Source organism: Nothobranchius furzeri, chromosome 12, assembly GCF_043380555.1.
Source record: "Nothobranchius furzeri strain GRZ-AD chromosome 12, NfurGRZ-RIMD1, whole genome shotgun sequence".
NCBI classification, from domain to species: Eukaryota; Metazoa; Chordata; class Actinopteri; order Cyprinodontiformes; family Nothobranchiidae; genus Nothobranchius; species Nothobranchius furzeri.
In genome coordinates this window covers 65,931,130-65,956,368 of record NC_091752.1, presented here as the reverse complement: position 1 = coordinate 65,956,368, position 25,239 = coordinate 65,931,130, and the positions used below count along the sequence as shown (strand labels likewise).

The following is a 25,239-nucleotide window of genomic DNA, read 5'->3' as shown; positions in this document are numbered from 1 at the left end:
AGAGAAGAAGGTTGCCAGTAGGGGTTGTACAAACTAGTCGACTAGTCGACTTCACGGCTCTGTAGTGACTTTTTATGCCTGTCATCAACTAGTCGCTGTCACGTGATAATGACTGACAAGATGCAGTCCTCGGAAAAGACAGCAGGTGATGAGCCCCTGCGCGTCTGGATCGAGGCGGAGGCGACGCGCTGTGCGGTACTGACACCGGCGGTAAAACGGACATTTAACCAAACTGTGACCTTTTCCCTCTTGCAATTTAACCTTCCCCTCACGCCCATCCTAATCTTAACCAGTTTGCTCATGCAAAGCTCTGATCGTTGACGTGCGCTCCAGATATTGCGTCCTGAGCACCGCCAAATCAGGTGTCACCACCTCAAAAACAAATTAAACACGCGATCATTCATGTCGGCTCATTTCCTTTCATGTTTTCTGTCTGTTATTTGTGCCTGATGCATTTCGCTGCTGCGGAGCGAGGCTCTTCACCAGTTGTCCTCCGGTGACGCACCCCCAAGATTCCACTATCTCCACTCCGCTCCGGCATGAACTCCGCAGCAAAAACAGTCCCGTTGTAGTCGGCCGGCGAGCAGCGGCACTCCGCTGTTTTTGTGGTCGGTAGATTTTTTAGAACTGCAGTTCAAAGGTAACTCATAAGGTGAATATATATGAACGCAGGTAGCAGTTTCTCTTTAGGATTGAGAGGAGATGCAGGAAGATAATAAACAGGCAGGACAGAAAAATAGTCAAATAAAAACAAGTTCGTTTTTGTACCTGGTGGTTGCAACAAACAGACACCACTGAAGGTAATCAGAAGTGAGGAACGGAAAATGAAATAATTATTTTAATGTTTAGAGCAGCAGGAAAGGCTGCAGGCGCATCAGTGAGTTTGCGGCTGCTGCGCAGGGGGAGGGGGGAGAGGGCTGAAGTAGGATGCAGAAACTACCGTTATTAAAAGAGATGTGTTAACTTAGAAAATGTGGGCGCAATTTTAATTGTCAAAAACTCCAGCGAACCTACCGACCCCCCCCGACCCCCCCCCCCGCTTCCGGCGTATGACGTCATCAACGACTAGTCGAAGTCGACTCGACTTTCATTACTTGACTGTCGACTTTTAAAAAAATAAAGTCGTGCAGGCCCTAGTTGCCAGACGGCTTTAAACAGGATGTAAAACGTGAAAACTGGGTAAGTAGTTACAGCTGCGTACATTTTTTACTTTCACAAAGTAAAAGTTTATTCTTTAAATCAAGGGCATCAACTTTCTCAAAGAGAAAACATGATTATTTTAGATAAAATGATAAAAGATGAATAAAGATGATTCCTTTCGTCACTGAGCCGAGGAGAAAAGTAATAATCAAAGGTTCAGGTAATCCAACTCTGATCATTTCCACATTTGCCACAGTAGAAAATAAATATTGTTAATTATCAAATTAAATTACACATTCAGTGAAAGCATCCCCCGACATTCAGCCTCACCTTGTAGAAGCGGGCCACGTCTGGCACACCTCCAAACTCTCCTGTCAGCTGGTTCTTCACCTTGTTGACGGCGTTGTTCTCCACGTTAACGGCGCCGATCAGCAGGTTGTTGGAGATGTTGTCCAGGTGACCACGGAACTTCAGCCAGGGCCCAGCAGCGCTGATGTGGTCGGTGGTGCATTTCCCCTTCACCTGGAGGGGAGGGGGGGTCACGTTTACGGATTTCTAAACAATCATACAGAATTCCTGAAAGGGGGGAGACTCTGGATTACTTTTACAGATCCTACTTGAACATTTCTGAGTCATCGTTTCAAGAACCAGTGCAAGGTTTGTCCCATTTGGGCTACTGTAGATTCATGGTTGGGGAAATCAAAGTCAGACGCTCTCAAATTAAACCACATCAGCCTTTCTGTGCATCTAATCCATCATCAGAACTACTCGCTGCTCAGATAAATCATGACAGTTTTAATCCAATCAAATCTGGGACCACTTTCCCTAAATAGCCTCAAACCCCACATAGCCACAACATTAAACCTGGGTTCAAGTGAAAACCTCAGCAACTGGGTGACTAGCTTCCCTCCGTGCACACTCTAATAAACCACAGCAGGCCCTTCTGCAGGTGGAGCCCCTCCTCTGCTCCTGAACATTATTAAATCATAGTTAACAAGGTTAATGCTAACAGTTTATTATCTCACACAGGAGCACAGATGTCAACCCTGACCCTAACCCTTAAGCACATCGTAATCTGGACTGAAAAAAGCATCCACATGCTCACCTTGATGAGGATCCTCATGTCCACCAGATCTTTTCCATCCCACTTGTCGAAGGGCTCCAGCAGCTGCAGACGGGTGCTGGAGGGGTTTACATCCACCTGCGGGGCACCGAAAACAGGGTCGGATACAAGCAGGGTTTCCCCCGGCGCTTTATAAGCCTGGCGGCCCGCCAGGCTTTGCTTGGCCACCCGCCAGGTTAAGCATCATGCCCCTCCCCCCTCCCCAACCCTACCGTGTCCGCTGACAAGAGCCCTCCATCAGCTGATCCTAGTGAGAAACAGCAGCGGAAAGTGTGCTACCGCCCCACCCCCTACCCCGCTCTCACGGAGGAGCGCTGCGGGATGAAGCGCTTACTTTGACTGAGCTGCCCTCTGCGGGGGGGTGCTGGTAGGTGTCCTGCCCTGGGTCAAAGTCCCTCGAGGGAAGCTCGTCACCGGTGGGGGGGTTCAGCTTAAACTTCTCCCCATTGGGGGCAGTCAGGTAGTCGGTTTCCGGGTTAAAGTTGAGAGTCCCAGCGAGAGCCAGAGCAGTGACGATCTACGGAAACAGATCCATAGCAACAGTTTGAGCTCTCTGTGTTCGACTCGCATGCAAAAATCGTCTTATATGGTAAGCCATCGGTCCGTGTGGCTCAGATCACGTCTTACCTCAGGAGAGGTGACGAAAGCGTGAGTGGCTGGATTAGCATCGTTCCTGGCTGTGAAGTTCCTGTTGAAAGATGTGACGATCGTGTTCTTCTCTCCTTTCTTCACATCCCTCCTGAAAACATGAAAAAAAAAAACATGAGAAGTGTTGGATAAATTCTCTGTTAAACGACAACTACAGAATACACTGCAAAAAAATAACGACCTGCAGCAGCTATAATGTCCATTTTATATCTAATCAGTCATCAATATCAACAAATTCTACCCTTTAATTATTATTATTATTATATTAATAATATTAATAATAATAATAAAGGGGATATATATTTCTGAAGTTATAATAGTTCTATGGTCGATAAAAAACATGTTTGTAAATTTTCTTTGCACCAACTAAACTGCTCACATGAAGCAGTTTTATTCTTGACATTTTCAATACCTTCCAAAATGAGCCTTTCAGGACTCTGTCACTTTAAAGAGCAAGTCACCCCCTACCAGAGTCTTACTCCACTCCCACTTCCTGTTTGAAAAATGCAACAAAGGCTGTTGGCTGGCAGACCGAGAGGGCGGAGCCGCTAACAAATACACACATACACACACAGGTTCACGACGACATTGTGGCATCATAGGGTACCTCTTAGCCAATAGCCATGGCAGGTTTAAATTCAAACGCAGTGCAGAGTTTTTACCTGAAGATGGCGCAACACTGACAGTTTTAGGCTGAATATTTTTATTTTAACTAAGATGCACTAAAGTGCCAAATTATTCACCACACATGTCTATAGCGTGATCAGACACTCATTTATGTAGTTTATCAGCAAAAAAAGTTGATTTGAGGGTGACTTGCTCTTTAAGAGACAAGCTGGAGCTGGCCACGCCCACACATCCTGTGATTGGCTGCTGTGAGGTGAGAAGCTTGAAAAAACAGGAGGGGCTTGAAGTAAAGCTGCTGCTTCACCTCCAGGACAGAAGAGAGGGTTTTGAGCCGATTTCACTTCATGTTGAAATCAAAATAAGGGACTTCTTTTTAATGGCTTGTTTTAGGCACATAAATCCAAAAACCAAACACTGACAGAAAAAAGATTAAAACTAGAGGTTGGTCAATTATTTACCTCATAAATAAAATAAATGTCGGCCATTGCTGTAGGTGGCTAAAGAAAAAGTACATTTCAGGGATAGTTTAGCCATTTTGAAGAGTGTTTCTCCATAAAACCATAAACAACTACCATCTTTCCCATAATGTAAAGCTTCCTGAAAAGCTTCCGTTTGGAGAAATGGAGTTTACATCCTTCGGGCTGCTCTGAACACAGCCTCTGTCCTAAAATAGCTCTCACAGCACAGTGTTTTCATTGCTGAGACACTTACCGGTCCCACTGTCCGATGCAGGGACCACAGGCGTTAGCGAGTACCGTGCCTCCAACATCAGTCAGGATCTTGGCCTGACAGAGAGACAACAGGAGTTTAGGAAGATGGTGAATTTTTAAAGAACTAGTGTAACTAGTGTCAAAAATGTTCTGCTTAACATTCTCTTTGTGTGTTTCTGACTCACATATCCGTCCCTCTCAATAGTGGCGCGGATCTGCTCTGATCCAGGGGTAACGGTGAACTGGGACTTGCACTTGAGTCCTTTATCCAGAGCCTGCTTGGCCAGAGAAGCTGCTCTTCCCATGTCTTCATAGCTAGAGTTGGTGCAACTGCCAATCAGACCTGTTTGTAGGAAGAAAACACAACAGAAATAAGTTCAGTCTAGTCTAGAATCTAATCTAGCATACACAAGACAGGCGTTTCTTAAAGGGGCATTATGGAAGTTTGACAGCCAAAACATGTATAGAAATAATACATTTCTTCTTCATACATTCTCCTGCAATGCCCTGGTCCTGTAGAATGAGCCCTGGCATTTTTACTGTGTTGACTGTTTTTCTGTAAAAACACAGAAAAAGAGAGATGCTCGGGTCGAGCAGGCTGCTTCATGCACGTTCACGCTCAGGCATAGCCCGTAGCATTTGCTATCAGTAGCTTTAGCAGCAGAGAGAGAGGGAGTGCCACTTTGTCGCTGTTCCTAACGCCTAGTGACAAAGCTAGCTACATTTCTGAGGACCCTTAGCTACTTTCTGTAGAACTTTCTTCTAGATATTTCCTGCAAATTAGCAACAAAATAGCCATTTTCGTTCCGAACCGTTCGTTGGTTTGACGTTGTTTCAGCTGTCATCAAGGATATAAAAGTTAAAGATACTGTAAATGTTACTAGAGTGTAGCTAACCCTGCAAGATGTCTGACTCCCATGCAGAAGATCTGGGTTTGATTCCAGATGTGAACATAGTTTATTTAGAGTTTATTTTTTACAGTAATGGTATATTTTTTTTACAGTAAGGTGCCCAAATTCTTATTCGAGACTCGCCGAACGGCATTGAATTCACAGATAAAAAAGATGTGGGTTCAACTTTCATTTTGGAACAATTTTTCAAGCAAGGGAAGGGAATGATCTGAGCATGCAGGAGGACTGCCCCATCATAAACCTTTGTCGGCTGTGCTGAAGAGAAAGGTACAGAACCAAATTATTTAATTAGCTGCTCGTTCTCCTGTCCTCTGGACCACACACACACGGAACTGTCTCAGCTGTTATTTTCGTTAAGGAGTGTGCACGTACAGCGTGCGTGCCTCGTGCACGAGCCTACTATTGAAGCTGCCGTTACGCTTTTGGCCTGAGGGGGCAATCGCGAGCATAAAAATTCAAAAGTCCATAAAGTCCCTTTAAGGAAAGACACTAAAGTTTTGACAGTCCCTCTTCTGCTCTGATTATTCTGCATACAACAGGAAGTATGTTGTGTTCAAGGTGACTTTGGAGAACAAGTCACGACTGAGCTGTAATGCAATCTAATCATATCTGCTCAATAATACAGCAAGTAGGAACAAAGATTGAGAGATCCAATTTCACTGGACAAAGCACTAAAAGTGGCTGTAAGGGGATACAGCCGTGTCACAAATACAGACCAACTTTAACCTCCAGGGGCCAACCGCTCTTCTTAGCTACGGCCCCGATCTCGGACACGGGGTGGGCCAGGTCCGGGGTGAACGGTCCGTTTATGTGGGGCTTCAACTGTCAGAGGAAGGAGAAAAAAGCACCACACCTGAGCCAGTGTAGGGAAAACACTGACCATCTGGCAAAAAAAAATTAAATAAAAATACTGCTAATATTTTCACATTTGTATTTGCTTCCTTAGATCACCTCACTCAGGTTGATCTCAATGGTTTGATCGTATTCACAGCCCTCATCTGGCACCAGATCCTCTTTAAAGGTATCAGCAACTGAAGCGATGTCTGCAGAAAGAAGAAAGATGGAGATGATGTTGTTTTTAAGTTTGTTGTAGAAGCAGGGACGAACATCCAGAAACTGACCTCCACGACCGGTTTTCTCCAGGTACGTCCTCATGCGGTGGTTATATGGAAAAACAGACGTCGTGGCTCCAATTTCAGCGCCCATGTTACAGATAGTGGCCATTCCTGAAACGTATTATTGGGGCAATTACGGTAAGTTATTGATTCGTGTGTCTGAACACAGATCAGCAGAATTTAAAGCTTTATGAGGAACCTTGTTCCTACCCGTGCAGGAGATGGAGTCGACTCCAGGTCCGTGATACTCCACGATGGCTCCTGTGCCTCCTTTCACAGTCAGGATGCCGGCCACCTTCAGGATCACATCTTTCGAGGAGGTCCAGCCAGACAGAGTTCCTGTCAGTCTAACTCCAATCACCTGAGGGGGAGTGACACAGACGTAGTATCATGATTTAGGTTCCTGGACTGTTTTCATGCCTCTCTGCACCTAATAACCCAAACATCTTCACCTGGGACTAGTTTGGTTAAGCTGCCTGCAGTTACAGCTCCAGATCACCTTCAGCCTTCACGCAGAGCAGACGCAACCTGTTGCTCGATTACCGCGAAAGCTCTGAAAACAATCTCATCAGATATTCCACTGTTTTCACTACATAGGCTCAGCAGTGGCACTGCGCCAGTGTGTGAAGGGTGCTCTGGGCTACTCTGATGCACGTCGGGACCGCTCTGATCTGAAATCGGGGATATAAAACATTTTGGACGGTCTTGGTCTGATTTCTGAGAACAAACACGTTGCCTGCTGAATGTGACATGCGGCCAATCAGAAAGCGAGGTGACAGAAGCGTTTTGTTGACACAAATATACAAACACAGGCAAAAACAATATTACCCACCTATTACTCTTGGATTGTGGGCACAAATCGCAAAAACTGGTAGATTAAGGACATTTCTAAATAAAATACTCACTTTGGGGCATTTGAGCTCCCAAGGAATTCCAGCCATGACATCAACAGCATCAGCCCCACCCACTCCGATACAGATGCCACCCAGTCCACCGCCATTGGGCGTGTGTGAGTCGGTACCAATCAGCATCACTCCAGGATAGGCGTAATTCTCCAGGATGATCTGCACAAACACAAGGACAATTTTTTTGTTTACTTTCAAACACGCCTTACGAAAACATAATTAAATAATAATAACAGTAAAATAAAACATTACCTGGTGGATGATCCCTGAGCCTGGCTTCCAGAGCCAACACCATATTTTGCTGCAGCAGTTGCAAGAAAGTTGTACACCTCCTGATTTATTTCCTTATAAAGTGAATAAATTGATCACATTATAAACAATCTAGCCTTATGATGCCAAACAGAACTGAATAACGTGAATTGCGTAATAAAAACGTCTCACCTTTGCCCTTTGCAGGTCCTGAGCCCCCCCGATCTGAGCCTCGATCAGGTGATCACAGTGGATAGTGGAGGGAACGGCCACTTTGGGCAACCCACTGCTTATAAACTGCAGCATGGCCATCTGGGCTGTAGCATCCTGCATGGCCACGCGGTCCGGACGCAAGCGTAGGTAAGTGCGTCCTCGGTCGATCTCCTGACCTGCTGGATCATCCAGGTGGCCATAAACGATCTTCTCAGAGAGAGTGAGAGGCCTGTTCAACCTGGTGAGGTGGATCACACAAAACATGAACTGTAACGGGCTAGATTATTCTTCTCTTTGATGTTTGTAACAACTCAGAACCACAAATCACAAAGTTTCTTTGTCTCATTTGAATGATGATTGATCCTTAAAGCAGAAATCATGAGTCTATCACAAGCCCCCACAAAGCGGCTCAAAAATTGAGGCCAACCGGGAAGTACCAAAAATTGCAGTTCCACCCTCATCCACTGGGGGCTGGTGTCAGAAGCGAGCAAATCCTCATTGACTCCCATGTTAAAAATACCAATTTCACAGCAGAAATAAGCATGTTTACAGCCTGGTTCCAAAACATGTTTTTGGTTAAAATTATCTAGTTTACACTCATGACAACTCTGAGGGGGGTGAATGTTTTTCTCACTCTTCTGTTTAAGTGTATTAAATTCCTAAAATTCTGTATAATTAATGAGCATCAGATCCATGTGACCGCAGAGCTAGCTCCGTGGAAAGGCCTCAGTAGAGCCTCGGTCTGGCCAGGAAACTGTTCCAGGATTTTGAGTCTCTGTGTTTGTGTATTCTGTTTTGGATATTTTTTGTGCAATTGTTGGACAAAATGACTTGCTGTGGCATTAATTGCACAAATAGAGCGCCCAAGGATTCTCCACTTCATTTTTTATTTAACCATGAAATTTAAATGTAATAGGGTAAAACCCAGTGCATTTAACATAATGCTGCACTTTAGAAAATGGGTTGAAATATAACATGTTGGTGGAGCTGGGTTCCGATTATCGGCTTGTGGAACTCTCGGGAGACCGAAGTTTTCCACCCGTTCTCGCCTCCCGCAGCTCGGCGCATCTCTGTCTGATCGCGGCTTCTGTCTGCTGCGCAGCTGCCGGCTCGTGGAGCTTTCGGGAGACCTCTGTGTTCCACCCGGTTTTACCCAGCGGTCAGCCCGGCGTATCTCTGACTCAGAAGCTCTGGTGTTGTGCACAGTTAGCTTCGGTTGTAGCTAGGTTGCTACCTCCGTTAGCTTAGCTCCCACCTCCGCGTTAGCTTTGGGTTAGCTTCAGGTTAGCTTGTAGCTAGTTCGACCGGGTGTCGTCATTTGATCCCAGCCTTACAGCCCCACCCTCAGCTGCACCTCTCTTCCCTTTTGTGGAATTAACTGGGCTTGACAGAACCTGTGACACGGTCAAAATGGCGGTGGTGGCCACCTCCCATTTTAGCTCAAAAACTTATAATTGGAGTCTATGGAAACCCATTGTCCAATATTTATATGTCGATGGTTTTTCCTCAGGGGGCACCCTCTGGAGGTGGAAAAACTTACGCCCCTCGACCTACTTCCTCAAACGCTCCGGGATTGACATCTGTAAGTAAGTGGATGTCAAACGCTATTGGTTAATGCTAAGCAGTGGTCAAGTCAAATTGCATGGGACTCTACAGGACAGGGGATGGGCTTAGCAAAAACAATTAAAGTATTGCCTAGATCAGGGCTAGTCAATTCTGGGCCTCGAGGGCCGGTATCCAGCACGTTTTAGTGGTTTCTCTGCTCCAACACACTGATTGAGTGGTTGAATCTCCTGTGCAGCAGCTCGTCAGGCTCTGCAGAAGCCTGTTAATCATCTACTGATTGAAGTCAGATGTGCTGAAGCAGGGTTAAAGCTAAAGCGTGCTGGATACCGGCACTCGAGGACTAGAAGCAGATAGCCCTGGCCTAGATTACATCACAGTACAGGGTAATACTATCACTTTTACAGATTTCTAAGAAATCATACATCATTCGTGACAGATGGAAAACCTCAGATTGCTGCTTTAAAGGTAAAACTTGACAACTTCTGACCTCTTGCGTACGATGCTGACGTTCTCGTGCAGCTTCTCATAGTTAATGCTGGAGCCTGGCTCAAAGTGACTCATGGCCACCTTGGCCCTGGCGTTGAAAGCCGCCGAGACATGAAAGCGCCTCACACCGGTCCCCAGAGCCAGCTAGAGCAGGAACAGCAGGAAATCATTAAATGAAATAAAACAATAACCCGTTTTATTGTGCTGTTTAGCAAAAGCATGAAATTTTTTAAGTGAAAGGTCAGAAGGAGGGGCTGAGTGCTTCTGCACAGGCAGCTGAACCAGTGAAAAACAGGAAGACAAAAGAATATTCTACCTTAGTTTTTTTTTTTTTTTTTACTGATGTTTCAACAGACTTTTGTAAACTTTTATGGGCTTAAATAATGTTTTGTTATAATGACTGACCAGAAACCTCTCCACAGCAGCTAAGGTTGCTCCTTTCACACTGATAACACTGGGGTTCTCTTGGACCATAAACTTACTTGGAAATCCCATATAAAATATATAAAACAAAAAATATCTACAAGTATTGGAATTTTAAACAAAGTCAAAAGTATTCTAGAAATTTCAACGCTTCAGACATTATATTATTCATTTATCTTACCATATTTAACTTATTGTATTGAGGTTTGGGGCAATACATATAAAACAAACACTAATCCTTTGTTTCTGTTACAGAAGAAAATTTTGCGAATTCTATATAAAGCAAATCCGAGAGAAGATACTAACAAATATTTTGTTCTATCTAAAATTATGAAATTCAAAGACTTAGTTAACTTGAAAATTTTACTAATTATGTTTAAGGCTAGAAATAATTTACTGCCAACTAATCTACAAAGGTTCTTTGTTTTGATCCCAAAAAATGATGAGAGTAGAAAGAAACCAGAGTTTAAAAGGATATTTGTTCGTACTACATTAAAGCAAATGTGTATTTCAATATATGGTGTGAAATTATGGAATAACCTGGATGATGAATTAAAAAAAATGTACAACTACTGATCAATTTAAAAAAATGTATAAAGATAAAATGCTAAAATCATATAAGATTTTTTCTTCTTCCTCCCCCTATTTCACTCGAATGCTCATATTCTGGTTGGCAATTGTATTCTGATTTGACATTTGTATATCTAAATTTTGAGTGAAATAAAATTATTGAATTGAATTGAATGATACTCAAACGAAAGCCTCTGAGCTCAGAGAAAACTGGGTGAAAGTTATTTTGGCTCAGGTTACTGAAGTTAGCCCTTCCCAAAAAAACTAAACAACAAACAACTTTAAAAATGCTGAGTGAGCTTAACATTCTCAGACACTAAAGTTTGAGGCTGAACTAAAAATTTAACCAGTTTTGAGAGAAAGAGCTGGAAAATCATCTGGGATCAAATGAGGTGATAAATAGAGTCACCACAATTTTTACACACAGACACAAAATAAACTGTCAGGAAATAACAGGTACACGATAGCAACTTAGAAAATATACTTGTTCACTTCGTTGTTTTCTTAAAGGGGCATTGTGGAAGTTTGACAGCCAAAACATGTATAGAAATAATAAATGTCTTCTTCATACATTCTCCTGCAATGCCCTGGTCCTGTAGAATGAGCCCTGGCATTTTTACTGTGATTGCCTGTTTTTCTGTAAAATCACAGAAAAAGAGAGATGCTCGGGTCGAGCAGGCTGCTTCATGCACGTTCACGCTCAGGCATCGCCCGTAGCGTTTGCTATCCGTAGCTTTAGCAGCAGAGAGTGAGGCAGTGCCAACTCAGCTACTTTGTCGCTGTTCCTAACGCCTAGTGATGAACCTAGCTACATTTCTGAGGACGCTTAGCTACTTTTTCTAAATATTTCCTGCAAATTAGCAACAAAATAGCCATTTTCGCTCCAAACCTTTCTCCGAATGTTGTTTCAGCTGTCATCAAGGATATAAATATTACAGATACCAAAAACGTCACTGGTGCTTTAGCTCGTCTCATAAGACAATGGACTCTGTGCAGGGAAACCCGGGTTCGATTCTCGATGTGAACATAGTTTATTTAGAGTTTATTTTTTACATTAATGGTTTTTTTTTTTTACAGTAAGACGCCCAAATTTTTATTTGAGACTCGTCGAACGGCATTGAATTCACAGATAAAAAAGATGTGGGTTCAACTTTCACTTTGGAACAATTTTTCAAGCAAGGGAAGGGAATGATCTGAGCATGCAGGAGGACTGACCCATCATAAACCTTTGTCGGCTGTGCTGAAGAGAAAGGTACAGAACCAAATTATTTAATTAGCTGCTCGTTCTCCTGTCCTCTGTCCTCCGGGCAACACACACACACACACAAACACACACACACACACACACACACAAGGGACTGTCTCAGCTGTTATTTTCGTTAAGGAGTGTGCACGTACAGCATGCGCGCCTTGTGCACGAGCCTACTATTGAAGCTGCCATTACGCTTTTGGCCTGAGGGGGCAATCACGAGCATAAAAATTCAAAACTCCGTAAAGTCCCTTTAAAGAGCAAGCCACCCCCAAATCATGTTTATGTTTATGTTTATGTATTTAGCAGACGCTTTTGTCCAAAGCGACTTACAAGTGATAATCGGCATGTTGTCCTTGAGGCTAACAACAACAATAACAACAACATTGACATCAGTCATGGAGAGTAGGGAACAAGGAGTGGACAGTAGAGAGGGGGCACGGGTGCAGGGAGGGTGCTAGTTAAGAAGATGCTCTCTGAAGAGCAGGGACTTCAGGAGTTTCTTGAAAATTGAAAAGGAAGCCGCAGTTCTGGTAGTGCTTGGAAGGTCATTCCACATTTGTGGAACGATGCATGAGAAGAGTCTGGATTGTCCTGAGCACTGCTAGCCGACGATCTTGTGATGACCGGAGCGGCCGGGCCGAGACGTAAGCCTTTGCAAGAGGATTCAGGTAGATGGGAGCCGTACCATCTCGGACTTTGTATGCTAGTGTGTTAGCAATTTGAATTTGATGCGTGCTGCTAGCGGTAGCCAGTGGAGCTCAATGAACAGAGGGGTGACGTGTGCTCTTTTTGGCTGATTGAAGACCAGACGCGCCGCTGCGTTCTGGACCATTTGAAGAGGTCTCACAGTACAGCCTGGAAGACCAGTTAGAAGAGCATTGCAGTAATTGAGGCGGGAGATGACAGTAGACTGCACCAGGAGCTGGGTGGCATGTTGTGTTAGGTATGGTCTGATCTTTCGTATGTTATACAGCGCAAAGCGGCATAAACAATCAACAGAGGCAACATGATCTTTAAAGGTCAGGTGTTCATCAATCACAACACCCAGATTTCGAACTGCTTTTGAAGGAGCCAGAGATAGGAAGTCATTTTGGATTGAGATTCTGTGCTGTATGGATGGTTTTGCTGGGATGACATGTAGTTCAGTTTTAGAGAGGTTGAGTTGGAGATGGCGGGATTTCATCCATTTTGATATGTCAGAGAGACAGTTTGATATTCGTGCAGAGACAGTGTGGTCGTCCGGTGGAAATGACAGATAGACCTGGGCGTCGTCTGTATAGCAGTGGTAGGAGAAGCCATGTGATCGAATGATCTCACCCAGTGAGGTGGTGTATATGGCAAAGAGAAGAGGTCCTAGTACTGAGCTCTGGGGGAGTCCTGTGGCAAGATGGTGCACGGTAGAGGATTGTCCAAGCCAAGATACACTGAATGATCGTTCTGTGAGGTACGATTCAAACCAGGCGTCTGCTTTCTCTGTGATGCCCAAGGTAGAGAATGTGGACAAAAGGAAGCCATGGTTGACAGTGTCAAATGCTGCCGATAAGTCGAGCAAGATAAGCACTGAGGATTTGCCTGTCGCTCTAGCTTCTTTTAAGGATTCCGTCACTGCTAACAGAGCAGTTTCAGTGGAGTGGCCCTTTTTGAACCCAGATTGGTAAGGGTCAAGCAGACAGTTTTGTGAGAGGTATTCTGTGAATCTGTGATCTGCTTGAAAGCCACTATTTTTTTTTTACTGATAAACTATATAAATGTGTGTCTAATCGTGCTGCAGACGTGCAGTCAACAGTTTTGCACTTTAGTGCATTTTAGTTACAATTTAAATTTTCTGCCTAAAACTGTTAGTGCTGTGTCGATGTCAGGTAAAAACTCAGCATTGCATTTGAATTTAAATCTGCCATCGCTATTGGCTAAGAGGTACCCTAGAACGTTAGCTGGTACCATATGATGTCACAATATCGTTGTGAGCCTGTGTGTGTGCAGGGGTTTTCCTGCTTTCAAATTTGCGTGGTGGCCACCTCCAGCTATTTTTGTGCCGCTCCAGCCTGATTTCACTCTGCCCCCAGCAAAATGGATGTTATTTTAACTGCAGTTGCAGCGTTGCACCACTATAGGGGTGCTGTATCAGCAGCAGTGCACCGAAAAGCGCGAAAACCGCTGCAGAAAAATATCAAAGATTTCTTTTCTCGCTAGTTGGTACAGATCTATGGTTGGTGCTATTGTAGGCTGACCATACTGTACGTCCTCTTTCCCCCGGACATGTCCACTTTCCACTCTCTGTCCGGGGCGTCCTGGGGGTTTTCCTACGATGATCAAAATGTCCGTTTTTTCATCCAGGAGCAGGGATCGAGTTATGGGGGGCTAGATATCTTTCAGGGAAAGATCCAGTTTCTGCCAATATTACAATATTTATGGACTCTCAGCAATAAAACTGAACTTCTTCTAGTTGGCACTAAATCCACCCTCTCAAAATCTGACAGCTTTTCTTTAACTATTGACAGCGCCATAGTCTCCCCCTCCCCTCACGTCAAGAGTCTGGGTGTCATCCTCAACAGCTCACTTTTTTTTCAAGCTCACATTAATAACATAATTCGGTCAGCATACTTCCATCTACGTTCCATAAACCGTCTCCGCCCCTCCCTTACCCCTCACACTGCCGCCATTCTCGTCCACAGCCTCGTCACCTCCCGTATCGACTATTGCAATTCACTTCTTTATGGTCTCCCCAACAAACTCCTTCATAAACTGCAACTGGTCCAGAATTCAGCAGCCCGTATTATCACCAGAACCCCTTCCTTTCACCACATCACCCCGGTTCTCCAGCAGCTTCACTGGCTCCCAGTTAAATTCAGGTCCATCTTCAAAATTCTCTTCCATACCTTCAAAGCAATCCACAACCTCTCTCCTCCATATATCTCAGAACTTATAAGTTTTCACACCCCATCCCGTTCACTCAGATCTTCTTCTTCCATCCATCTTGCGGTTCCTTCTGCCCGTCTCGCTACCACTCTGCTCCTCGTCTCTGGAACTCACTTCCCCCAGACATCAGGAACATCGACAGTTTTACCCTTTTCAAAACAAAACTCAAAACACATATGTTTAAATCTGCCTACAACCTCTGATTTTATTGAACAGTTTCTCTCTGTTTTTTTTTCCCTTGTTTGGGTTTTATTATTGTTTTATTGTATTTTATTACATGTTTTCTGTCGAGTGACCTTGGGTGTTCTGAAAGGCGCTTTTAAATACAATGTATTATTATTATTATTATTATTATTATTATTATCATAGCGGGGATTCTGTTGAGCAGAGAGGACGCAGAGCGCTGATCGTTGGTGCGCCCGGTGCGTCCGGCACACGATACGTTCTCAAGGTGGCGCAACAAAATATCATTATTAACACATGATCGTTCATATCTGTTTATATCCTCTGGTGCTCTGTGTTTTAATCGTTCCTGACGTGCTCTGCTCATCATGTGCTGCGGTGATTTCACCTCACTGATGCAGCATCGAAACGCGCACTCCGCTTTGCGGTCAGGAGATCCCTTTGATCTGCTCAAAAGTAACTGATGAGGTGAAAAAGTAAGAATCCAGGCAGCAGTTTTTCTGGAGAGTTTAGAGGAGATGCAGGAAGATGAGAGACAGACAGGACAGGAAAATAGTTAAAATAAAAACTAGAAAACAAAGCTTGAAAATAAAATGTAGGTAGATTTATCTCCACTACACGTTTTTACCTGTATAAAACAATACGTCACACACAAGTAATATTTATACATCCGATAAAATTCAGATCATCTTCAAAACTCAGTCACACACCCAGGGTCATTTCAAGGTATTTTGGGGGCCAAGGCAAAACGGAACTGGATTATTGCCAACCCGTACATAACAGACATGCCACCATTACATTGTTAGCAGCAGAAATTAAATGTTATTACCATTTCCAATACAAATGTATGTTAATGAAATGCATTATAGTTTACTGGATATATTTATGTGTTATTTTGCCTAAGATGAGTGCTATTAATACAAACCTAAAATGTTACTAAAATGTAGGTCAAAAATCAAAAAATATTTTTATCCATTAATATCAGATGGGAAAAGGGGAAATAAACAATTCTAATGCATTTAATTGAGCCTTTTATAATATTTTGCCTTTAAACGAGTGAGGCAGTTGAATGTACAGAGTATGCATGTGCTGGCGCATGGTCAGGATGGTACCACCTCTGCTTCAATTTGAGCCAGGAAAAGCCCTGGTGTGTGTATTTGTTAGCAGCTCCGCCCTCTCGGTCTGCTAGGCAACAGCATTTGTTGCATTTTTCAAACAGGAAGTGGGAGTTGAGTAAGAATCTGGTAGGGTGTGACTTGCTCTTTAAAAAACAAAAACTTATTTTGTATTTGTATTATATTTGGCCCCCTTTTGATCAAAACTGATCAAATTCTACCATTTATATAATAAAGTGTATTTTCATCAGAACAGAGCTATACTGCTTTTATTTTGATAGTGGGTGAGTTAATAAAGCATTTTGAAGGATTGTGAAGACTGAAACCCAAACACACACAGAAAAAATTGCAGTTTACACACGAATATTTACAATAACAGACAACTTTATATTATTTTATTTATATTTCTAACATAACACATTACAGTGATTAGCTTTCTCCTCTGACTTTTGGAGTTTACAGGTTTGCGACGCAATGCATTATGGGAAACTTTGTTGTCCCAAGTCCACAGAAGGATGTGTTGATGCATCCTCGGTACAATGGGCAGAGCAAGAACACATCAGGAAACTTTGAGCGAACTTGCCATTATGCGTATTTAGGATTGGAACAGTCGTTAATGACGTTTCACAAGGACGTATGTACACAAGTTCGGACAAGTATGCATTTTGAGAAACGGCCACAGGCTCACAAAAACATTGTGACATCATAATGTACCAGCTAACATCATAGTGTACCTTTTAACCAATTGCGATGGTAGATTTTAATTCAAATGTGGTGCAGTTTTTACCTGAAGAGGGCACAACATTGACAGCTTCAGAATATTTAAATTTTAACTAAGATGCGCTAAAGTCACAGATAATCGACTACACGTGTCTACAGCACAATTAGACACTCGTTTGTATGGTTTATCAACAAAAAGAAAGTTGATTTGGGGGTAACTTGCTCTTTAAACATTAGTACTAACGCAGCAGCTGGTCCGTGAAAACTGTATACTTTTAATAGTCTTTTAGCATATTCGATTGATTATAACAATCACATATGATGGATTTAAACTTATTTTATTAGGATTTATTAGACAGTTCTCACTGTTAAAGAGGAAAGTATCTTTGTTATCACATTACAAACAGCTAACATGACTCATTAACAGACACCTTTTAATCCACTCTCTGTAAACGTCAAACGATTTTAAACATCGTGTTTAGCAACAATTCCTTTGGTCGCGCGACAGCTATTAGAGTCGCTGTCAGAAGTCTGGATAATGTGACGACAGTTAGTTTCTTCTTAATTTTTCCGCTTTAGTGGGTTAAAAGTGACGGAGTCTGACCAACGCAGTACAAACATTTGCTGTCATGGCCGCAGCAGGGCCATAAGGAGGTCTTTAAAAGAAAAAAAGCAGATTCCTTACCCGAAGCCTGGTTACAGTCCTACAGTAAGACGCCATTTTGTAGTTTCTTCATAGATGAATGTCGCTTTGTTTTTACGTCATCGGCTAATCCTGACGTTGGAGAAATATGTGCGTTCTGTTTGCTCTGTTCTGTTCTGTTAATGTCGCACTGGAGCCACCGTTAAGAAAATTTGAGGAAGTGTAAGAACTAAAGTTGAAAAGTCAAGATACATATTTTGTGTGACTGAGTAAGTTATCAATAAAGCTTTTGAATCTTTGAATAAATGTTAAAAAGTTAAGAAAACAGTCGGAAGGATTTTTCCATAAAGTCCAAATTAAAAACAAAATTATTTGATACATCAAGAAATAACAAGACATTTTATTTTCAAAGCTAATTATTCAAGCATTAACAAGTTGAAAATTTGCAAATTGAAGCAATGGGGCTGTGTCTTTGATTTTTTTTTTATATTTTGTCTATACAAAATTCAAACAACTCCCCTAAACTATATTATTTTCATGACCAAGTCATTGCTGACACGGTCCTTAGTTTAAAACACAACAGTTATCCATATAATTGTTTCAAATAGACAGCTATGGCTATTACAAAATTGGTCATAGCTGTCACAGCAGTATATCTAAAACGTTCCTGTCTGTGAATGCTTTGTTTCCTTTCGGGTTGGGTTGTACACAGGTAGTCACAGTTTTTGCTAGATCAAAAAATTTGCATACAAAGCTTACAAAGTACAAACTGTACAATCAAGCACACATTTTAAAACTGCACAGATTTTAACTCACAACTGAAAGAAGACTCAGCTTTTTTAGTTGCTTATTTGAATGTTCGTCATAGTAATAGTAGGTCAAGTATCAGTAAAACCTATGTAAGACATAAGAATGTTAAAATCTGCATACATTTATTTTATTGTACTTATATTTAATAATCAAATGCTTGTTTCTGAGTGTGTTTGTGTTACAAATAAGGAGGCAACCCATGGATTCAAGCAAGTTTGGGATCATGTGTAAATAAAGGGAAATTAAAGACATTCTGTAGATTTTTTTTTATTTAAAACATTTTGCTGTAAATTGTTCAAAAGAAAAATAATTATAAACTTATAAATATGAAGACAAGTTGCTCTGAATGTTCCAACAAACGTGACAGGAAGCACCTAAATTGTCGTTCTTGCTACTTTTTATCTAAAACTTCATTTCCCACAAGCCCCACAAGAGACAGGTTGCTTTAACTGCTGCTGGCCAATAAGCTGCAAGTCCTTCTACATGCCAGCCAATGGCCACTCTGTTGCTATCACTACTTATATTTTTAGTAAATTGTTTAGCAGCAAGGGTAACTACAGATGTCTCTCCGCCACATAAAGTAGAGCCCGTAACGATGGTTTTCGGTACAATAAAATAGCTAAGGGTTTTAGCGTATTTTTAATCATGTTTATCGACGTGGTGTGTTGAAAAACAAGATTTTTTTCTTATTCAAACAGAAGATCCATTTGATGGCTACTATTGAATGCTAACTGTCAACTAACCGTCGTAAGCTAAAGGTAATAAAGTAGTTCTGCCTTTTAATTGGGATATGAAGAAAGTAGTCCCTGTCGTCAAGGGGGTGTGGGCGAGTCACAGTGTATAAATACGCCGGACTGTCAAACAGTAAAGTTTCAGTGGAGCCAAAGAGTAAGATGGAGTCGAGAACGTAGACAGTCCTTTGAATTCATATAAGTTGTGGGACGAGGAGTTAAACATGACGTCGTTATGAAAAATCTCAACATTTTAAACCCGCGAACTTTGTTCTGAAATCAGACATATCAGGCGGAAGAATAATACAGAGGAGGCGAGCTCGCACATCAGTGCCATCAGTCTAAGGTGAGTATTTAACCGTCACCAGGTGGACGATGGGAAATTTCAGTGTCCTTGCAGGGTTTATAAATGTTCTGGTGTTTTTCCGTCTCGGGCTAAAACAGACTGACTGTCGCCACAGCTCAACGAATAAAGCAATTGTTATAGTCCTGTTACAGGTAAACATCAGCAGCACTGGGCACGTTTACGGTCCCTTATTGTTGATTCTGGCAGCCTCTCATTCATTCTTCGCTTGTACCCTCAAAAGGCTGATCGGCACTCAATTAGCTTATATAATTTAATTTCTACTCACATTATTATAATCCTAAACCAATGTCTCTGCTGCAATGCCTTATTACAAACATACAGCCCTAATATCCAGGTGCTGCCTCTTTATCTCATACTAGCAAACCTAATATATGTTCTTTTATTGCACCTTTGTCTTATTTATCATTTTTATATGCAAATTATTTCAAAAGCAAAGTATTGGGGGGGGGGGGTTATATTCAGTTAGAAAAGGTGCATTTGGAGGCAGGCCTCTTGTGAAAATAGCCTTCAAAGGCAACATCTCTGCAAGGTGTTTTTAATGTAAGAAAAGGCTGCAGTTTGCACATTAAATGCTTGTGCTGCTTAGCAGTTAGATCCTGACATGTTATAAGTGTTTAGCAGCTTGGGCTGTTCTCATTATGGGCCTATGTAATCAAAAATGGCACCACAGATCCTGCTGATGCTCGGATCTGCAACAACAGGCCCCATAAAAACAAAAACAGCTCTTTTAGATCTGCCAAATTGGTCAAATGAAATGTGCACTTGCAGGTTTTTCATTTGTGTTGCTGCGTGATCTGGTTTGTGTCCCATTTTCATTTGTCAGATAGATGCAGAATGCAGCAGAAGGTTTAGCTGTTCATGCACTCGGTGTTTCCACTGATGATGGCTTTTGGGAGTGATGGAGTACTGGATCCTTCAGCTACTCCAACTCATTTTAATCAAATGGGTGGAAATGATCTTGTTCCACCTATGATATAAATCTGAGCCCTATTTATAGCTCCCATCTTTTCATAGATGTCACGTGAAAAGTAAAATTTAAATCTCCTTCTCAGTCTGGCAGGCTCTAACGTCATTAGAATTATCGTTAATCTGTGGTGTCTTCCTAATCTTAGCTGCTGAGTCCCCAACTGGCTTAAAGGTGAACATGATGAATTGTTTCTGTGTGAGTGAGACAGTTCAGAGTGGTGGAAGGCTCCCATTGCATGCTGGGAAGTTGTGTTCCATCAGCAGAATGTCTTGCCGTTTTCTACCCCCTTAAATTTGTATAGATCTTTGGCTTTTTTTTAACCAGATCTTTTTTTGGGTTTGCATCTCTGTGTTGATGGTGTCTCTACACTGAAGCGTTGAGATGGAAGCACTTTATGGGATTACATTTAGATTATACACGATTTCTGGAGCTCAACAAGGCAGCATCTGTTCCGTCCATCAGGGCCTCCTGCAGCTCATCGACTTCAACCGTGAAAACAAATTCACCAAACGAGACTTCAGTGGGAGGATTTTTGCTGAAGGAGAGCTTTGTGCATTAGAGAAATAAATACAAACCTTTACCACCAGAATACGAACAAATTCAAATTCAAAAATACTTTATTCATCCCAGAGGGAAATTGATTGCCGTTAATAGCTCAGAATAATAATAATAATCAAGTCATCAAAGAGTTGTTGTATATTACAATGGCTGTTGGCAGGAAGGATCTCCAGTAGCGGTCAGTGTTGCAGCCAAACTGAAGAAGCCTCTGACTGAAGACACTCTTCCGTTGTCGGACAGTCTTGTGAAGAGAATGCTCAGGGTTGTCCATCATTTTCTTGATTCTCTGGAGAATCCTTCTTTGCATTATCTCCTCCAGTGGTTCCGAAACTCTGGCCGAGTTCTTGAAAGGGCTTGGAGTTCCTCCATCTTGTTGGCCAGTGATCTCACATTGCCCATTATGATCGATGGAAGACATGGTTTGACTTTCCTCTTTCTCTGTCTCCGTTTTGCTCCCGCTCTGCACCCACGCTTCTTGCGTTTTAGCTCATTTGGGATTTGTGGCTTCAGTTGAGGTATTATTTCAGCCTTTCCAATGTTAATCAGCTGCTCCCGATTGTAAACAGCTTGTTGCCATGGTTACACATCATAACAAATGCTCAAAAAGTGACAAAAGCTAAAAAATAGCAGTAAAAATCCTCCCAAGCTTCACAGCACCAGAAACAGAAAAGTAAAGTGTCCAAAAAAATAGTTTCTCTTGAAAAACTAGAAGAAAAAATGCCCAAGAAAAGGCTAAACTTGCATATAGTCAACAGAGCTACTCCCAACATGCAGCCACCCAGAGCAGCGCAGTTTCGGAAAGATCTGACTTAAACTTGGCTCTATGTCTGTCTAGGATTTCTTGATGTTCTCGGTAGTCTGAGAAATGTAAATGAATGTTTTTCTTATGTCTTCACAGTTGGGACATCTAAACGGGATTAACAAGGACCTGCTGCCTTTGCCGTGATGAAGCTAAAAGAATCAACCACTTTTCAATAAACCGGTGGTACAAACCTTCTTCGGCTGCTTCAGCTGCCCTTTAGAACCACTGCTTAGAACATTTTGTTCCCACAGCGGCTCCATCCAGGTGCAGCCATGCATCTAGAGGTGAAAGTTGCCCTGAACTTCATTGTGTCCTACCTGTACAACAAGTTGCCTCGCCGTCGAGCTGATCTGTTCGGTGAAGAGCTGGAGAGGATACTGGTTTCTCGTTTCGAGGGACATTGGTACCCAGAGGCCCCGCTCAGAGGTTCCGCTTTCCGGTGCATCCACTTGGGAGCGCCGAGTGACCCTGTGGTGGAGTTGGCGGCCAAAAGAAGTGGACTGGACATGGAGGAAGTCCGCGCAAATGTTCCAGCAGAGCTCAGTGTGTGGATAGACCCTTTTGAGGTGTCCTACCAGATTGGAGACAAGGGGGCAGTGAAGGTGCTTTACCTAGAGGACCCCCCAGGCCTTGGTTGTGACAGTGAGAGGGCTGAGGGGGAGATTAAAGAGGGGATAGGGGAAGCGGAGTTGGATGAGTCTAAGAACCTTTGCTTCAATCCTGACGCTCAGGTGTTTGTGCCAGTAGGAAGTCAAGCATCCCCTGCCCTCATGCCGTCCCTCTCCAGCTCTCCCACACCTCCGTCTGCTCCGACCTGTTCTGGGTTCTTCAGCTACCCAAGCTCCAGCACACCCACAGACCCCGGGGTCCACTCTTCCAACACCTCCACGCCGTCTCCTCCGAGCATTGGGCTGCCCTTCCTCCCCGCTCAGCAGCTGCCCCCTGCTCTTCCTCTTGCCCGACCACAACCCATCACCTTCACCACCGCCAGCTTTGCTGCCACGAAATTCGGCTCCACCAAAATGAAAAAGTGCACCGTGGCCGGGCCTGCAGCTGGCCCGGGTGTCATCGTTCCACCTTCCCAGAGGATGCTTTCCCAGTCTCCCACCACCATCCCGACTCCAGAGCTACTCAAGCACAAGCCCCTGTCGTTGTCGTTGCATTCCCTCGGCGGTCCCGTCCCCAGCCAGCTCTCTCCTAGCGCCAAAGAGTTCGTTTACCCAGGATCCCCCGGTTACTTCGACACCGACACCCAGCCCGTGCAACCTCACTCCAGCCCTTTCCAGCCCCCACACACAGTCGGCACCACCCCGACCTTCGACCCGTTCTCCAACCCTCCAGCTCCAAGCGTGGGTATAATCGGCAGCGACGGAGGAATCTCTTACACGGAGAAGCCGCCGTTTGATGGTTTGGGAAGCTACGGCCTGCAATATCCCAGCCAGTCTTTCCAGCCCGTGGTGCTGGCCAACTAAGCCTTCACTTGGTACAGGAATGGTTCATAGAGAGTTGGACGATGATGATGATGATTTCTAACAAATTGCTCAAAGGCTAACACACGTCAGGAAGTAGTTTTACTACAAAAAAGGAACTTGCCCACTGAATACTTCACGTTTTTGTATCTCCGTAAACCTCAGTCCCACCCTTCCCGAGTCCATTGTTACTCCTCAGCACTTTTGTCTGCGTTGATGGGAGAGGGTGAGTTTGCATCGACCTTTTAGATCTCGCTAATCTGACGGGCGTTATTTTGCACTGAACGTTGGCGCGGGAGACATTTATTTGGCTCGTATTTTAGTGGACAGAACTCCGGTATAGCTCCATTTTGCACTGCACTGTCATGCTGTGAAAAAGGACTTTGCCAAGTCCTGCAGGGAACGACTGCTGTGGAAAACTCAGCACTTTGCCCTGCAATCTGCTCTGCCCTACTTGCCACAAATACAGAAAAGAGGAGATGGAGGGGTGGGGTGGGGTGGGGTGGGGTTTGCTGCCGTCTCTGTGCAGTCCTGCTCTGTTTTGTTATGGCTCCATCAAGGGGCTGCTGGTTGGAGGATGATCTTTAAATCAGCTGCAGCGTCCATTCCACCTGTTTTGAAATGATGCCAGAGCAGAAGAGCGGCTTCGCTGAGTTGGAAAGTGACAATGAAGAATGTATCACGGGGGGGGGGGGGGGGAAGCTGTTTTTGAATGTGAAGGATGAGTTGATCTGCGTTTTAGACGATGACCAAGTGCTGATACCTCAAACACGCACACAGGGAAACAACCAGACACTACATGTATTAATGTTTTCATCCACGATGTTCCAGGCAGCAGCGTGTGAAGGTGAAAAGGCGGAGAGGGGGAGGGGATGCAGAAGCTGAGCTGTAGGGATTGTGATAAATAGCTTAGCATGACTTTGACTATGAAGGAGAGGTTTTTCCTCCGCATGGACAGGAGGGAGGGAGACCAGGAAACCAGGGAGAGAAATGTCTAGATGGTTCTGCGCCGATCAGGATTGAAAAGGGACGCGTTGAAACTCCGAGCACGTTGGTGGTATTGAAGCCAAAGGCTCTCGCTATTCTCTCCATCCTCTTGAAATTCTCCAGCTGTCTGTTTCTGTTGCCGGGGGGGGGGGGTACAGTCCGGGTTACTTTGTTCCCAGCTGCAGTGATGTGAACCAAAACGGAGGTTCTCCACTACTGCAGCTTCACCAGGTATCTGAGACTCCGTCCTAACATTGTATATTTAACAGCCGGGTCGGATGTCCCCACAGGGACGTTTGAGACGTCCAGCTGTTCAGCACTTTACTAGCGGGCATCCCGATGTCCCCACGTTAAACCGTCCCTTCATCCTCCACCTGGTCGGCCGTTGCACATTTTAAACACTTTAGAGATTAAGAGGAGCTGAATTCCCGTCTCACCACGGCGGTAACAAGATGCCGTCACACCTTTTTATTCTTGGTCGTTTTCCAGACTTGAGTTTAGCTTTTGGCTTTTCTGATGCGACGGTGTTTTCTTTCTTTATTCTGAAGGGAAGGTGTTGACATGTTTTAAAATGGTACCGTTTTCCTGGAAGATGTTCTTTTTCATAATTTATTTCTAATATTTCTTTTTTTTTTTTTCACTTGGGTTTATATGAGATTGTGACTCCAAAATATGTATATAAAGCTTTCTGTAGTTTCTTATATCCTAATTTTCTTTTTTTCCAGAACTTAAAAAAAATATGCAAACAGACAAAATAAAGATGTACAGAATAAAGTACTGAATGTTTATTGTACCTTTTCACAGTGTTGATTAAGACGGGTAAATGTATACTACTGGAGCTGGGAACTGAGAAGTGAATGTTTACAGGAGGGTTGTCATGGAAACGATGGTGGATTTCACTCTCGTATGCATAAGTGAACCAAAATAATCTTAAATCCAGGTTTGATTCTAGTTTTGCATATTTTCCTCATTAAATAATAGATTTATCTAGTCAAATTCAGTTTTTACCGTTAAAGTTTACTACTTTTAAATG

At 43.3% G+C, this 25,239-nt stretch overlaps 2 protein-coding genes across 2 annotated transcripts in view; one reads left to right on the top strand and one right to left on the bottom strand.

Annotated features, from left to right (window-relative positions):
- Positions 1-15,045, bottom strand: part of LOC107376317 (aconitate hydratase, mitochondrial) — a 29,496-nt gene extending 14,451 nt beyond the window's left edge. The window contains 16 exon segments of the mRNA XM_070542086.1: positions 1,471-1,662; positions 2,246-2,341; positions 2,598-2,780; positions 2,891-3,002; positions 4,250-4,323; positions 4,434-4,591; positions 5,876-5,981; positions 6,111-6,202; positions 6,281-6,385; positions 6,485-6,635; positions 7,180-7,338; positions 7,432-7,463; positions 7,466-7,523; positions 7,621-7,879; positions 9,695-9,837; positions 14,875-15,045. Of these exon segments, the coding sequence (XP_070398187.1) occupies positions 1,471-1,662; positions 2,246-2,341; positions 2,598-2,780; positions 2,891-3,002; positions 4,250-4,323; positions 4,434-4,591; positions 5,876-5,981; positions 6,111-6,202; positions 6,281-6,385; positions 6,485-6,635; positions 7,180-7,338; positions 7,432-7,463; positions 7,466-7,523; positions 7,621-7,879; positions 9,695-9,837; positions 14,875-14,907 (1,953 nt within the window). The 5' untranslated portion in view covers positions 14,908-15,045.
- Positions 15,046-18,910: 3,865 nt separating this feature from the next.
- Positions 18,911-24,980, top strand: LOC107376318 (protein Tob2). The gene is made up of 2 exons (XM_015945352.3): positions 18,911-19,402; positions 21,847-24,980. Exon 2 carries the CDS (start codon positions 22,023-22,025, stop codon positions 23,220-23,222), a length of 1,200 nt encoding a protein of 399 aa, XP_015800838.3. The 5' UTR covers positions 18,911-19,402; positions 21,847-22,022; the 3' UTR covers positions 23,223-24,980.
- Positions 24,981-25,239: the final 259 nt, after the last annotated feature.